This window comes from Meles meles, chromosome 10, assembly GCF_922984935.1.
Source record: "Meles meles chromosome 10, mMelMel3.1 paternal haplotype, whole genome shotgun sequence".
Lineage (NCBI taxonomy): Eukaryota > Metazoa > Chordata > Mammalia > Carnivora > Mustelidae > Meles > Meles meles.
In genome coordinates, this window is record NC_060075.1 from 71,698,951 (window position 1) to 71,716,631 (window position 17,681).

General features: G+C 39.8%; 1 protein-coding gene across 1 annotated transcript in view; it reads left to right on the plus strand.

The window, feature by feature from the left end:
- The window catches only part of CALCR (calcitonin receptor), a 61,769-nt gene extending 46,607 nt beyond the window's left edge, over positions 1-15,162 (plus strand). The window contains exons 8-12 of the mRNA XM_046021354.1: positions 1,165-1,225; positions 1,311-1,377; positions 3,972-4,190; positions 4,900-4,941; positions 14,748-15,162. Of these exons, the coding sequence (XP_045877310.1) occupies positions 1,165-1,225; positions 1,311-1,377; positions 3,972-4,190; positions 4,900-4,941; positions 14,748-15,008 (650 nt within the window). The 3' untranslated portion in view covers positions 15,009-15,162. The remainder of the gene's footprint in view (positions 1-1,164; positions 1,226-1,310; positions 1,378-3,971; positions 4,191-4,899; positions 4,942-14,747) is intronic.
- The last annotated feature ends 2,519 nt before the right edge of the window (positions 15,163-17,681 follow it).

The window sequence follows — 17,681 nt, forward strand, 5'->3', positions numbered from 1 at the left end:
TATATCGAGAAAATGAATTTCTGTTTCTAAAACCCAAGTGGGGAAATGATACGTTAGAACTGCTGTGAATAAAATACAGTTATGTTTTGTGTAAAGAGTCTAACTCAAAATTCTCTCAGGCCAAGCATTTAATCAATGGCCCTATTGAATTATATGCTTCACAGGTTAAGAAGCTGAGGTTATTCTCAGGTGAAAACTCAATATTCTGAGGCAATGTCTTTTTGCATAGAATTCACAGAAAATAAAAATGTGGTGGTCTAACTCACTTCTGAGATACATTTCTCAATGTGATGATAATTCTAAAAGCTCTTTCTACAAATGTCTCAACCAAATCAAGCAATAGTGTGTTGGGCCGGGGTACATCTGAGGGAAAAAAAAAAAACTATTTTGCAAGAACCACAACTGTATTCTAGAAGACACTTAGAGAATGAAAATTGATTTTAAAAAGAGGTACCCTGACAGAATGCATTGCCGATAACAACCCCTATCATTCTGTTTATAAATTCAAAGTTGCTTTTTACCAGAACTTAGAGTTTAGTGAGGGAAGTAGACTCCAAGTTACCTTCATAGAGGTTCCACAGGCAGAACTTACAGAGGGTAGGGAAGGCAGTCGTGTCCTGAAGTATTCTAATGGAAAGAAAATGGAATCGATACATGTGATATAAACATACAGAAAAAAGAAAAGCCTACAAGAGATATTATGAACATCAACAAGGATTTCAGAGCAATCGGGCTATTGTCTCCATAAGCTATCCCAGGTCATTGCCCTCCATGGTGACCTAACTCCTGTCTATTAAGCGAGTCCAGTTCACATGCAGTGAAGAGCTTTCTGGTCTCAACTAACAGTCATCACCACAGACATAACAATGGTATAATGATCACAGTGAGAGTAACAAGGTACCTACCATCCTGGATAATTTGTTAAAGACTTTTAATTACCTGAATGCTCTTCACAAAACTCTGAAAGCACGTGATGTTCTAACCAAGAGTAAATTTATTGGGATTGACCAAAAATAGTTTGTGTAAAAACATCAGGGAAGTATCTTGACAGAGATACTAAAATTTGCCACCTTTTTTGAAAATAAACTACCATTTTCCATGCAATCATTGTTGCAGTTTAAGATCAAGAAATCAAGTGTGATTTCTGCTTTTTCACATTTTTAGGGTTCCCGCTGGTGCCAACCACTATCCATGCGATTACTCGGGCTCTGTACTTCAATGACAAGTAAGTATTTTGGTGGTTTTTAAGTGAACGTATTTGTACGTAAAATGCATTTATATTCATGTATTCCCTCCCTCCTTGTTTTCAGCTGCTGGCTGAGTGTGGAAACCCATTTGCTTTACATCATCCATGGCCCCGTCATGGCTGCACTGGTGGTGAGAATTTTTTTTATTTATCTTGTTGTTGTTGTTGAGAATTGCTTTTTAAATCCATTATTAAGTGTTATCTCTTTGTGAAGATTTCTGTAAAGTTGGCTCTGTGTCCCATATGTCTCAGGACTTCAAAATTAGGCTAAGGTAATGATGATCTATAATGAGATCATCTGTAACAATTCGATTTGAGGATATTCAAATGAAAAAAAATAATTTTTATTTAACACAGTTGGAGAAGGGTAGCATTAAGTTCATCTCTACACCCGCCGTCACAAAAACACAGTTTTCTTGAAACAACGCTATACCTACCTGCTCCTCATTAAAGGTAAACAAGGGACTGAAGAATGGTAAGAAGATGTTATTGAGAAAGAAAGTGAAACATCAGAGCCCCTCTGCACCTTCTTCCCCGGTCTCTGCCAAATGAAACCATCTTTCATTTCATGTCTGGTCCGTGAGCCATAGTGGGAACTACTACTACTGAGCATGCACTTGAAGCCCTTCACATACATTGCCAGGCTCTTCCTAACAGCAGCCCTTCGAAGTAGATACAGCAGGACTATTTGTACTCATTAGGAAAACTAGACCCAAAGATTCAAGTAAACTCATTTCCAAATCAGGTGACTAGTAAGAAGTGGGGTCGAGGAGAACATGACCATCTGCATGTATTTCCAAGCTCTTTGTTTTTACCCAAGGTTTACTTTATGGGAGTGAGCATGACAACCAGCCCATTTAATATTTAGACATTATTTTTCCCACTAGCCTCATAAACAGTGTTTTTCCCTTGGAAAAAGAAAAATGAAAACAGTCCGAGTCACAAACCATGTTCTGCTCATGTAGTGAAGAACTATCCATTAGAAACTGATCAAATCAAGTCATCATCCAACCTGACTTCCCACTGCCCCAGTCTCTCCAGTGCACACTCAATTTCTTTTGCCCTCCTTCAGCGCAGTGATGGACATGCCAGCCCAAATGTCCTCACAAAGACCCACGATGTGGATCTTGAATATTTCCAATACCTCATAAGAGTTTAATTATTACTAAAGGTCTCTTTTCTTTCTTGAGTTTTGGGGGCAACTATGTTTATTTCTATTCTGGGTAGAAAAATCACACTAATCACTTAAATAAATCATCAATTAAATTTTAAAAACAACCTTGGGGGGCGCCTGGGTGGCTCAGTTGGTTAAGCCTCTGCCTTCGGCTCAGGTCATGATCTCAGGGTCCTGGGATCGAGCCCCGCATTGGGCTCTCTGCTCAGCGGGGAGCCTGCTTCCTCCTCTCTCTCTGCCTGCCTCTCTGACTACTTGTGATCTCTCTCTCTCTCTCTGTCAAATAAATAAATAAAATATTAAAAAATAAATAAAAAATAAAAAAATAAAAACAACCTTGGTTTCAAAATTAATCTCCATAGCCAAAAGTAGTTTGGGACCCACTGCAATGGCTCATATTAAAAAGTGTGACCATACCAAGAGTTGGCAAGGGTAGAGAACAACTGGAATGCTCAGCTAGAGCTAGAGGGAACGTAAAATAAAGCCACTTCTTTGGAAGACAGTTTGCCAGTTTCTTATAAAGTTAAATATACATTTACCATATCAACAGGCAGTTCTAATCCTGGGTACTTACTCAAGAGACACAAAAACATATGTCCACACAAGACTTATATACAAATATTCATAGCATGTTAATTTATAATAGTCAAATTGTGAAACCTTGCCAATTTCCATCAACAATAGAATGAATAAACAAATTATGTGTATTATCCATGTAATGGAGTACTACTCAGCAGTAAAAAGGAATGAAATGCCAATATATACAACGTGAATGAATCTCACAGATAATATGTCAAACCAAAGAAGCCAGACATGAAAGAGTACATACTGTATAAGACTCCACTTCTGTGGTAATAGAAATCAGTGGTCGATTGAGGTGGAGGGGTTGTTGACTGCAAAGAAGCAGGAGAGAACTTTCTAGGGTAATGAAAATGCTCTTTTCTTGTTTGGAGGGGTTGCTACCCAGGTACCTACATTTCTCTAAACTTCTTGAACGTAAACTTAAAGTCTCCAATTTACTGAATGTGCCTTACACCTGAATGAAGTCATGTTCTTTAAAAAATGTTATTAGAAAGAAAAGAAGGCTGGGATAGCTGTCTCCACTACATAAACTTTACAGATGAATTCTTCAGTCCTCATTTCACTTTCTGGGAAGTAGTCCTGCCTAAGCAGAAAATCTCCGTAATGAAATGACCAGAAAGCAAGATCTAAAAGTGTCAGTTATGACTCTTCTTCGTAAAAATCATAAAAATCAAAGTGAAGAATAAACCACCCTCGTTGGAATTAAACTTAATTTATTTATACAGGAAAAAATGTTTTCTCATTTGAACCAAAAAAAAAAAAAAAAGGAAACATTAATTCAGGTCTGGAGAGGGTCTTTGGTTTTACGGCTGCACCCAGTAATGCCGAACATATTACACCAACTCACAGGCCGTCTCTCCCGTCCTGTGACATCTGCTCCCAGGATGAGTTAAACAAGAGTCAAGGAAAGCAGTCATCTTTAAGTCAGCCAGACCTGGATGATTTGCTCATAACATCACATCTTTGCAGGTCAATTTCTTCTTCCTGCTCAACATCGTCCGGGTGCTTGTGAGCAAGCTGAGGGAGACCCAGGAGGCGGAATCGCACATGTACCTGAAGGCGGTGAGGGCCACTCTGATCCTGGTGCCCCTGCTCGGAATCCAATTTGTCGTCTTTCCCTGGAGGCCTTCCAACAAGATGCTCGGGAAGATCTACGATTACCTGATGCACTCTCTGATTCACTTCCAGGTAAAGAAGCCGGTGGTGTATTGATCAGCTGTTTGCTCAGCTAGTTGACGAAGGCAGAAGCACTTCTAAGGTCCACCTGTGATCAGAAGGACCTTTGCAAATATATATAACTTGGAAGGGATACAGCTTCTCTCTTCTCATTACCTGTTTCCCCCTTTTATTTTTGAATCTCAAAACTGAGGAAGGAAACGGGGAGGGTGAGCTTTAAGAACACATCTTTCTGAGGACAAATACTTGTCCAGGGACAGACCCACTGCACAGTACTGAGTACTAAGGACAGAGTTTCTATTCCCACCGTCCTTTCCACTTTTCCTTCCCCTATCCAGTAGTTTGAGGGAAAGCACATTTGTTTTGCCTTTATGAGTAGGAGTTTTGAAGATCAACATAACCACTGCCAATCAGTTTCCCAACCTGATAGCTAGCATCACAGTCACCAATGCCATGAAAACAGAGGGCAGAGAGGCAGATGTTCCTGTCAGTAGGAAATGTCTCCAGTGGACCCCAAGCTGGAAGCTGTACCCCCCTTAAACTAGAATATTCTTATAGTGAAGCACTGAATATGAGTGTGCCAGTAATTGTTTTTCCTCGAGCCTTGATTTGCTAATGCAATAGTGAAATGCTCCTCTTCAGGCTGTCTATTAATATTGATTCCTAAACAACATAATGCACCCCAAAATAATCTCAGTTCTGTTTTTCCTCCTCTTTTTAGGGATTCTTCGTCGCCGTGATCTACTGCTTCTGCAACAACGAGGTAAGTGTGCATTTCACATAACACCATCACTCGTTGATATAAAGCCAGCACTTTACAGTTCCCAAAGGGCCTCTGGTCACGTCATTTGCTCTCACTTCTGCAGTTGACCTCAGGGGGTTTCGTGACATACAGGATCATGTGTTTTTCCACTACTTCACATGAATCTGATCTGTGTTTCTATGGGAGAATTGTAGATACTACCCACATGGGCAGCTGTGTTCTGATTTCATTGGATGGCATCTTAAACCGGTCAGTCCCTGGAGCAGCAAGAGTGAGAGCTATTCTGGATTCTCCTAGAAAGAGAAGTCATGCTGCCATCCTTTTGGAAGACTCAGCTCCTCCCTGGGGCTGAGCCAGGATCCAGCCAGTGTGAACTGGTTCACTGCTTTCTTGTCCTGTTGCTTGGTGCCAGGGTCATACCACGTCTTCGACATGGTGGCAGTCCTCCTGAAGTTAAGACCCCAAAAGGAAGCTCAAATAAGTAATTTATTATCTGAAGATTTAGCTCAGTGAAATCTAGAGATCTGCATGGCCAGTGTTGTCAGGGGGCGGTTAGCCAAAGTGCCCTTTCTTGCAATGAAATCTTCTTGCCTGGGACCCCGACTGTGAAGTAGAAACATGGAGCTGCTTATTGTCCCTGGGAATGCAAACCGGTACAGCCACTGTGGGAAACAGCATGGAGGCTCCTTGGAAAGTTAAAAATAGAACTATCATATGATCTGGTAATTCCACTACTGGATATTTACCCAAAGAATATGAAAACACTTATTCAAAGAGATATATGTACCCCTCTGTTTATAGCAGCATTATTTATAATAGCCAAGAAATGGAAGCAGCCCAAGTGTCCCTTGATGGATGAATGGATAAAGAAGTTCCAGTACATACATACAATGGAATATTACTCAGGCATAAAACAGTGAAATCTTGCCATTTGCAACATATATGTTAATTATACCGGAATTTCTTTTTTAAAAGTGCTGCTTAAATTTATACCAAAGAAGACCCAGGCTTTCAAGAAACATAGTTTGTAAGCTCCCTCATTTTTCAGGTGAGAAACCTACCCTCTAGGAAGAACGTGTGACTTGCACAATGTCACAATCATAGTTCCATAACCAGGACTAGAACCTAGATTTCCTGATTCTTAATTAAATGAACTAAATATTCCACTGCACTGTAATATGTCTATAATTCCTCCCTGGAGCTTTGTTCATATACTTTTTCTAGTTATATATCAGATGAATTATAATGTGCAATTATTTTTTATCATTTTACATTGATCCCTATTTAAAATAATTCTATACCAAGGAAAATAACATTTGGTTAAGAGATCAACAAACGTATGATTTTCCTGTTAGTAATTAGAAAGGTTTTCTAACCAGAATCAATTGATCTTTAATTCCCTATTCTATATTTCTTCAGTTAAACAGGGAGCACCTACAAGTTTTTGCTGTTCTATGACGTATTATCTCCAACCTTGTCACTGCTTTACAAGATTTTTGTCGCTCTCATTCTACTTTTTAATTGGTACATTTTATTCCTCCCTTCATCCATTCACCCATAAGCTCATTCCTTTATTCAGCAGAAATAGATTGTCCATTCACTATCACTAGAGGCTAGACTGAAGGCCTCGGGTAGAAATGAAAAGTCACCCTTCTGCTGTCAGCTGTTAGTGTCTCTTTGGTTTTTTGTTTGTTTTAAGAATAGCAAAAACTAAATAAATAAATGGGGTTTAGGGCATCCCATCTTTATATCAATTTCTATGAATGTATAGTCTGTCTTTTAAGTTATTTCAGGTGCCATTAAAATAAATTTTCCCACCTAAAGCAATATCTCTGTAGGGCTAACATAAAGATCAGGTTCAGAAGGGACATACCTTGAAAACACGAGAGGATTGCAGGCATTTGCAAAAATACCTCAACCCTTCCTCTGTTTTAACCATGAGGCAGGCTGTCGTTGAAGCATCAGGCATAGAAAGCAAGCCAAGAAGTCCTCCTAACTATTGAATGTTTCTATTTCGTTTGAGTATGTTATCTCTGCTTTTCAAAGCCAAGAAACCAGCTCCATTTTAATTAGGATTCTTTTACCAGGGAAGCTACCAGTGTGATGTTTCTAATAAGATAGAAATTGTGTACTGTGCCAAACGTAACATCACAGGCCCATGAATTTTAGGTTTGCGGCTCTCCACGGGGCCTTCTGTGAAAGTGCTGTCTATGCCCCATCAACCTGGCAGGGCACACAGCCCTGCGGGCAGGTCTCGAAGCCGCTGCTGCTGCAGAGCAGTGTGTGGGCTTTGCTGGGAGCACGTTGAGTTTTAGCAGAGATCTAGGGGCTGAGATGGCAGCTAGACAGTGCAGAAGGAGGTTTTCATTTTCATTTCTTACCTGCATGTTGTGATTCCCATTACGGAAATTGGTCAGATACGGACAGATAGACTAGAAGCAGGGAAGGAATTTGGAGAATGACAGGAGTAGGAATCAGGAAGCACTCACGAGGGCATGCTTATGGATCATGTATTTCCTACAAGTCTTCCAAGAGTGTGGATGTTGACCGTGTATTATTAAGTACGTAAGGGACCTCAAAGAGATGATGATGGCTACAAAGATGCCCAGTGGTTCCGAATCGCATCTTAAAAATGGAGAGAGCACCAACAAGACAGTGGATGTTCTCCCTTTCCATGGGTCTTGCTATTGTCCATGCACTGTGGGTAAAATCGTTTGTCGATCAAAGTAGCATGATCAGAAAGATCTCAATTTAACAGTAACAGACTGGAGTGGATGGAAACTACCACTGCTTTTCTTTGTTGTAACTTGTCTTGCTTTAGAGAGCCCATCCACCAGCTTATAAGAGATAGCAGTCTCTTTCTAGAAAATATTTGGTTCCAAAGCCTTTATCCAAAGGTGCAGTTGGTAGCCCCTGCTGACCCTCAGGGTGGCTCCCTCACTTCTGAGGAGCCTAGAGATCCTTTTACTGTGTCGCCTCCTTGACCAGGCCCCAGCCTTGTTCTGCCCCACCAGTTCTCTCTTCCACCCACCCAAGCAGCGCAGAGGGTCAGCCTCCTTTCTTCCTAGGGCCTAGGAGTCTGTCTTTAGCACATGTCATAGCCATTCCCACTCCACCGCTCAGGCACCAGCTTGGACATGGTACCAGGCCAAGTGTGGGACTTCTTTACATGGCTATCAATTTCTCGACCTGTGCTCTAAGAATCAAAGAGAAAGTCTTGCTATACTGGGGTGTTTCTATGGTTCCTGCTTTCTGTCTTCTCCCCATTTCCCCAGGTATTCCCACCATGAAGGGGAAATGCAAGGACATTTGTGTCTCTGTATATCTCTCTCCCTCTCAGGACTGGAAGGGCTTTGCACTCACCACTGCTTCTTCCTATCCTCAGGGGACTCTCCCTATGCTATATCTTGCGTGTCCTCTATACTGTGGCTTTTAGTAAAATTCTATTTCCAGAGTAGTATGGTTTTCACTTCATAATGAAAAGATAAGCTTTTCTATTTAGAAATTCTTTTTCTCACTCAATAACTGGTTTTCAAAGCTGTTGTTCTTCTAGAGGCTCAAGAAAGTCAGCTTCGAGACTCAAAGCTAAACAGTGATTTCTTTGTTCTAGACCAGTATTCTCAAACTTTCGTGTGCATTCGAATTGTCGGGGAAAGTTTGTTAAAACATAGAGTGCTTGACCCCTCTCAGAAGAGTTTCCTATTCAGTAGGACAGGGATGGGGCCTGAGGAATTTGCATTTCTGACAAATTTCCAGGTGATGCTGATGCTGCTGATCAGAGAACACACTTTGAGAACCCACTCTAGACAAAATCTAATTTGTTCGTCAAGCAATGAATGGCCATGACTTAATGAACGAGGGAGTTGCAGGGTAATGTTATTTAGGAAATATAATAGTTAAATATTTTCAAAAATATTAACCTCGTCTTCTAGAACAAGAAAGCTTCTACAGACTAGAAGAGTATGTAGTGAACGGGAATTGGAAAGCCTGGTCTTATGATCATGAAGTACCCAATTTACCTCAAACTGTAGGGCATGGACATTCTGGAGGAAAAAGACCAGTAAAGATAATGCTCCAAAAGGTGAAAAAAATATCAGTGACAACTTTATGAATAATATTCAGAAGCATCCCTCAGCATCTAATTTGTGGGTTTAACAGGGGTTCCGCTTCAGAAAGTCATATAAAAGCATTTAAAGCATACCTCCAAGTGGATCTAAAGTGTTTTTAAAGTTCATGATTTTTAATCTTAAATTTCGATTGCAGCAGGCCTGTTGAGTTGTGGCATCAGCAAGTGAAGGTGTGAGGGAGCAGGTTTGAAAATCTTTCTGTCCAATGGATCAAAACTCCTGGGAATAAATCCCACCTTCCACTCAACAGTGTATAACTTCTGGTGCTTATGCTAACTTGAAACAAAGGCCAAAGATGAAAGCATTCAAGCCCAACTGCGAAGATTCTGACCTGATTTTCTTTTTCACAAATGTAGAAACTGAGGCCCAAATATATCAACCTCATATAGATGGTTAATACTAGAACCAGGTGTAATACTTATGACTTCAAACCATCAGACCAGGGCTCTATTTTTTAAATTGGTTAATAAAGAAATTGATATAATTAGGGAAAATGCAAAGTGATCTGTGTTAATTGCTTTTATAATGAGTGATGAATCTATATAATTCAAAACTTTGTATATTTATCACATTGGCAACTCCTAACATTTCTGATGCTTTTCAAGAACAATGAAAACTCTCCCTGTTGTTTTTTTTTTCCCCCAAACAGATTCAATGCCCTTATTTTAGTGATCAAAGCAGCATCAAGCTCAACCTGTGGTATTATAGGAGATAATTGCCCTGTTAAACTATAATTATTCAAGTGTCTTTTACATCCTGCTAAGGGCCTATTCTTATATGTGTGGTTTACAAATTTAAGCAGATTGCCATCTCCACACAAAAGAAAAGATTATAATTCGGGAATGCAATTATAGAAGGCTATGAACATTTCTGTAATAGTAATAATATTAAAAACATAAAATAGGCCTCAAACCCTTTGGCCTCATGCTGGGCAGGGTACTTTATTAATACGCAGGGATATGCCAATGGGGATTTTTTTTTAAATGTGAGGAGAAACAAAGCCTTTTTTTTTTTTTTTTTTTTTTTGGTCCTCTGGGCACTTTTACAATCTCACTCTAAACTTAAACTGTCTGCTTAGGATACCTCTAAATATCTGTGTGTAAGTTTTAGCTATAAAGATAGTGTTGGTATTTGAGAGATGCTGAATCCACGGAAACTGTCAATTCCCTTTGGGGACATCGCTTCTCCAAAAATATGCTGAAGTAGTATATTTCCTAATTCCTCAACAGGGCATTTGGTGGTTCCTAGATTATAAACCTGGCATTTAAAGCATTAAGGACCTACATTTAATAGACAGTATGACCCAAATAAAACCATGCCATCTCTTGGCTAGTCCCAACAGAAAAATAAATGGTACAGAAATCCAAAAGAAATCCAGGAAGTAGCAAGCCTGGGCCATGGAGCACTCTGCAGAGACCTAGTGTAGAATGTATGAGATCAGAAACTATGTGTGTCATTGAGAGGTCTTTGTATTTTCTTAGCACTACCACCCTCCAAAAAAGAATATGACAGGAGAGTTTCATTTTAGTCTGAAGACTTGAGGTCAACATCCTGCCGTAATAACAGTACAGTAATAGCAATAATAACAGTAGCCTCCCTGTGTAGTACTTTAAAGCTTAGATGCCACTTTGATATATACTGTCGCAATTTAATCCTTCCAACAGCAAGGTGAGGTAGAAGAATTGTATTGAAGAAAGGAGTCTCAAAGAGGTTAACTACGCTACCCAAGATTACAAGGCTAATGTGGGCAGAGTGAGTTTCTTGACCCCAAGTTCAGTCCTTTCTTTCATGGCATCGAATGAGACCCAGTGAAATGATGCTATAGGTGGAAAAAGAACAGAAAGGTGGTGTGATGTGACCCAATGACAGTCTTCCCTTCCTGCCCAGCTGGTTGCCAACAATGCCTGCTTCTGCTCATTTCCAAAAGTAGCAACTCATTGGAGCTCAAGAGCAGTTCCCAAAAACACACACCATAGCATGAGAGAAGACCTAGCAACAGTTGTAGGTGATCCGACACCCAGTGGCTTATGGTTTACCTCTGGAAGGAATTCAAGTTCTCAAAAAGCAGTGATTCTAGGTCTCATATCAAAACCCATGAAAGAATATTTCAATTTCTCCATTAGGTTTGCCCTAGATGCTTTCAGCTCCCCACCCTGGGAACACCGGATATCAGTGCACTAATTATGGTCATTAGTGATCATTTTCTTGGCTGAAAGAGTTATGAACTCATTCTAGAATGGATGTTGACAGTCAGTCTGCAAGTATTTGTTGAAGAACTGCTATATGTCCAACAGCACGACATGTTCTGGGAATACAAAAATGAACAAGACATGGTTCCTGCTTTTTAGAATTTTCTTGTACGGGAGGGGAGAGAGAGAGACACACAGCAAGTCACAATGAGATAACGCAGTAAGAGCAATAATGAGTATAGGTTATTGCAACAAGAGCACAGAAGAGAGACTCCTAACTCTGTCTGTATCAAGGGGTCAAGAAAAGTTTCCTGGAGAAACAGTTGAGTCCTGAAAAACAAGTTTGGGCACCAGTGAAGGGTGGGAGAGGGCCATTCGGGTCAGAGGGAGCAGCATGAGCAGAGAGACCTGATGGGAAGACACTATATAGCTGGTGGAGAGAGACAAGCAGTTTGTTAATTTTGGAGAATTCAGGTCAAGGCCATAAGTGGCTTAAAACCACTCTGGCAGAGAGATGAGCCAACTCAGACAAAAGCAGTAGAATGATGGGAATTTCCACTCCTGCCCCTGATAGTAGCTCTGTGCCTGGTGTCTAAGTGCTCTTACAGGACCCTAATCCCTTCTATCTGTGCTGGCTGGGTGACTGAAATAGAGGCATTTGGCATAAATAGCTAAAGGACAAAACCATCAAACCAAGATTTCAGGGCACTCTGGGTATGGACTGAATTCCTTCTGAAGGGAATAACCCCAATCCAGTTCAGCCCATTTGGAGTATGTCCCTCTACTGCTGTTTTGAATGGCAGCAGCTGAGTGCAGGAAGCCGGTGTGAGCAAGAGCACATTGTTTCAATTAGAGAGAATAAATGGACCCAATCCTTCAGACTTTGTCTTCTCTTTGCGTCTTGACCTCTAGACAGAAATGTCACAGAGGGGGAACAAACTAGTCAATGCTCAGTTATTCAGCACTAAATGCAGATAAATTGTCCTAATTGCTTTTCTTCTTTACTGTTTCATTCTTCCTCATCTCTGCCTCTTCTATTCCTCCAATCCATCCTGTCCCCTCCAGCTGTATTATACCTTCCATCTGTACCTCTTGTACTAATGTGCTTACATGAATCAATTTTCAACCAGTAAATAGCCCTAATAAAGAACTAGGCCAGATAGGAGCCTGAAGGTGCCAGACTATCAAAAGGGAGATATCTGACTCTCAAATCCAGCCACATTGACTGGCAGAACTTGGAGGTGGTAGGGGGTGGGGTCAGCAAGGGGTGAGAATGGGAGAAAAAAATAGGAAATTACTGCTGCTACACACCAACACCATATAAGCTGATTCAAATAACCTCAGTAAATCTTACTCATAACTGAATTCGTGTCCTGATCTCCTTTTTACAAAGGAGAAAAGTCTAAGAAAGAAAAAAACAAAGAACAAAAAAGACCAAAAAACCTATGCAGGCAACAAGCTGGGACCCAAACCCAAAGAGCACAGTCTTTGGAGTCGATGTGTCAACACATAATGCTCTCATGCTGCCTAAGCAATGACCACAAGAAACAAATTCTATTTTCAGTTCAGTCCAGAACTTGATGGTCAGCTGTCTACAGTGTGTACTGTGGCCAAGCACATGGTCAGGAGCCACGAGCTTCCCCTGGGGTGGTGGTTCCACAACATTCTAGTGGTTCTGACCCTGGACAGGTTACATAACCTCAGCCCCTATATGTAAAGTGAAGGGAACAGTAGCCATTAAATCAGCAGGATTAAATAAGTTCATACTAATCAAGAGCTTGGAAAATGGCACGTGGTAAGCCCTCAGAAAATAACAGCGACAGCTCCAACTTTTCATGCTGTCCATGACCCTCTGTACGTCTTTTGTCAACACAAGGTTCGGCTACAAGGTGCACAGCTTGACCATGGCACTTAAAGTTTTGGTCTTTGTCTCTTTTAAATAAAATTAGATAGACACACATTAGAGAGTACACTCACACACTCATCACCTCCAAAAAACAAAAAACACAAAACAGTTTGTTGCCACAATAATTCCAAATGATCAGATTACCAGTATTCCAAATGATCAGATTACCAAATTCATCGGTCATTTGTCATCTTGAACTTAATGGCTCCTCTGCTGTATAAAGAAGGACCTCTCTTCAGTGACAAGTTTCATACCCTCTTGTCTTTGATGAATCATTTGACTGTTTTGCCTTTTTCTGAGTAAAATATTTAAAATGATATGACAAATACTAATAATTATTTGGAAAGACTGTTCTGCTATGATACACAGAAAATGTATTTGCCACAGAAATTATTCAGCCTTCTATCATGCATATCGGTTTATTACATTAATATGTTGTACTATCATTTATATCTTCTTTTAGATTCATACAAATTTGGCTCTTCACAATTAACTCATTACATGCTTTATCTCAGGTCGTACTGTTTCCAGATTCCCCCTCGTGTGCCCGCATAATGGTTAGGTCTTACATTCAAGTTCGGTAGCAAAATAACAAAAGATGTATTAATAAATCAATGCAAATATTTTGTATAAAAGCATATCTCCTGTACTGAACCATAGAAAATCAGAAATGTAGAGTAGATATTGCAGCAATAATCTCTATTTTAGTCTTGCTCAGCTATAGAGAAAAGCCAGAAGTTAGGAGATGACAGGGAAGATGAACTTAAAGACTAAACTGAATTCAGTTCTGAAGAAAGCAGAGCTATACAAGCAAGCGTTACTGCTTTTCCGTGGTGGTTTTTGCAGTTTTCATATTTAGAGCTTCCTGATTTTAGCATCTTCTCCTTCTCTACTCTACAGTTTATCATATTTGTAAAGCAAGTTTGATAAGTTTGTTTACATAGTAGAGGTTTTTTCATAGGAAGAGATTGAAATTTTATTCCTAAAAGCTTCATACTCCATTAACCAGAGTTTTATCTGGGACGCCCCATCTCAAGTCATGCTGGAGAAAGGAAAATCCACAATATGAAGCCCTTATAATGAAACTGGGTTTGTGCTGTCTTATATGCATATGTATGTGTATATGTATGTATGTATGTGTATATATAAATACATATATATATGTATAAACATAAACAGTAATGTGTTTAGGTTTAGATAAAAACTTCTGCATAATCAGAGGTGGTAGCAGATAAAAACATTTCAAAAATCTTTTCCTCTGATAGGACACCTATACCATAATGGGTATAATAAAACCAAGGCAATTTTCATTCATTGGACAGGAGAGCTAAAGAAGAGACCTCTGCTCAAAAAGAGCAAACGACCTTGCCAGTGATAGCTTAGGCAAGCAGCTCGTTTCTCTGACTTACAGATTCTTCTCCCAAGATGGTATATATTTCCCAACCAGGGCGTGTATACTGCAGGGTCCTTTGGATCAGAATTACAACACAGCCTCCTCTGGCCTCTGATAAGCTCCACGAACTGTGCCCATAAGCTTGGCTTGGGTCGTTTCTGACAATTATACGAAAACCTTTTCTCTTTCAGGTCCAAACCACCGTGAAGCGCCAGTGGGCGCAGTTTAAAACCCAGTGGGATCAGCGCTGGGGGCGAAGGAACCCCCGCCGCTCCGCGGCCAATGCCGCTGCCGCCGCCGCCGCCGCCGCTGCCGCCGCCGCGGCCGAAGCCGGGGACATCCCGGTTTACATCTGCCACCAGGAGCCGAGGAACGAAGCCGCCAACAACCTGGGCGAAGGGGGTGCCGAGGTCATTGCTTTGGAAATCATTGAGCAAGAGTCATCTGCTTGAATGTGAAGCTAACGCAGCATCGTGATCACTGAGCCTTCATTTCCTGGGAGACAGACAGACCATCCGTTTAAAGTGATCCCCATCCTCCCAGGAGCTGAGCATATCATTTGTGAAGAATTATTAAGTGAATTTGTCCATAGTAAATCTGGAGAAAGTTATCCTTGGTACTATTGCTGTGGGAGACAGTCTAGGAATGGGGTCTCCCACTGCATCCCTTGTGAATCCCATCTTTCATCCGGGACTGAGATGCAGTTGTCTTAGTAATGCAAGCAAAGTATCCAAGAAAAACACAACTAAATTGACCTAGTTCAGAAACAGGGTGCTCCTTGTTAATCTTGAGCCATTTATAACTTTGAAAAATTAAAAGCACGGTCACTATTTTTCTTTTTAACTCTAGACTTTGAATTAGAATATTTCTGTATTTGGCTATGGATCTGATTTTTAATTTTTTTATTTCAATCAATTCTGATGTTACTCAGATGTTTTACCATCCACACAATGTAAACTGCACAAATTACATGACCTCTGCAAGACCAAGTGGCTTTCTCATATAGAGATGACTAAGAAGGTAGCGGGGAGACCTGCATTTGGCAGGAAGATGTAATGTTTTGGATGAAAAAGAAATTTAGAGTCAATTTGCTTAAAACATTAGATGGGCCAGTTTGTTAACTGGTTTATTAATATCGTATGCTCAGCGTGGTTTTGGATAATCCTGTCCATCGAACAGGCCCTAACTGCCATAAGGAACTGGCTTTCACGTTGAGTGTGCTTTGGTTGCTGACATTTATAAATTGGGAGGTCACAAAGAATCCATCACTAAATTTTTCACAAAACTGCCAAAAATATAATTTCTAGTGGAAGAGAATATTCTCTTTAAAGAGAGTTTTCCACTTTCTTAAGCTCCAGGATTTATAAAGCAAATCACTCTAAGGTTTATAAAGCAGATTACCTCTTGCCCTTGGGTGCTATCTAGCAGTAAAAGATAAATTTGTTTAAGACTGGTAATTAAAAGACTCCATATAAATCCATTAACTGCCTTCCACCCAGCTTCAAAGCTTAACAAGATCTCCGTCTTTTCCAGGAAAATTCAGTAGGGCTAATTAGAAATCAGTTTGTAGTTGACCTTTTGTTTGATGCTATTAGCAAAACAGGAGGAGGAAGAGTAACTGCTACGAGTTGAACCATCTACCAGTTCATTTAAAATAAAAGTAGAGGGTCTTATTAAAGCCCAATATTATATTCCCGTATCTCTCCTTACATCCTCATCATAAAATCTTCAAAAATCCCTGAACAAACCAGTTATCGTTACGGGCACCTAAAGTTCATTTGTGGATTTGCAACAGTAATCAGAGTTACCATCATTTGATTTTGTGCTAAATGGGAGATCCATCGAATCCCTTCAAATCTCAGATCTCATCTATGTCGATGCCACTGCCTTTCAGAGGTGATCTAGTTGTGGAAAAACAAAAAGTTGATTTGTTCTGGTTAGATATTTAGTGCACCCAAAGAAAATTATATTCCTTCAGTGAAAATGTATTTTGGATACTAAAGTGGTTTATGTCTCCTTTACTGAATGTAAGGGAGGAATTGAAAAGAAGGTATTTTTCCAATCACAGTATTTATGTAGTGGTGTTCCTATTTTCGTTTACAAACATGGAAAACAGAGTATTTGAGGCAGCTCTAGTACAAATGTGATAATATATTGCTAAATATTCTAGACATTATTGTGCTATTATAGTAGGGGCTGACGAAACAACACAGCTTACCGTAGAATTATACATAGTGCCAAAATGATGTGAACTGCTTACGCTATGTATATGTATAAATTAATACAGAGTATGTTAAAAGCAAAAAGATGTATATGTGCATATTTTTTTACAGAAATATATTCTCATCTTTCATTCATTCATCATGTCTCCAGCTCATTCCATGTTCATTTTTTCATTTCAGTCATGCGCGGCTAACATCCCACTTAATTTGGGTAGCAGGAAGGGGAAAGATAACGCAAATAGGTTAGAAAACCATATGTAAAAATATTGAAGTTATTGTCTTTGTCAGTGTAATCAGCTTCCATCTTCAACTTTGCTATAAACTCCAAAGTACAGTTCTCATACCCTGGATAATGCAAAAACCACACACAACTGGGGTTGTGTTGATCTCTATGGTGTAAATTTGGGAAGCACAGCAAAGAAATCTAGGGCAAGAAGTATCCTTTTATTGTTCTTGACTTCTTTTTTTTTTTTTCCATTATTCTGGGACCAGACTTGAACTGTCCAACATCACATCAGATCATTAGAATTGTTACAATCATTGATTTTTAATATAGTCCGGGAGAGAGACTAAAATGGGACAAAAGGCAACTAATTAAATGTCATTAGAATGTATAAAGACCACTATTGGAAAGATTTTCAGATCTAGAAAGCATAAAATGGAAAAAATGAGGATTAAATGAGAACTGTGATAGGCAAATAAAAGGGAACAGGAACAATTTGTAGCTTCTGCGCACGATTCAACTACTGTCCTCCTGAGAGCTGGAGAACTTTTTCAGAAAAGATATATAAGGACTACGTCTTTCCCTTTGTGTCCCAGTAGACAATACAGATAGATATTTTTACCCTTGTGATCCTGAAAAACAAAAGTAATTTTCCATCATACCATAAAACCTGATTCTTC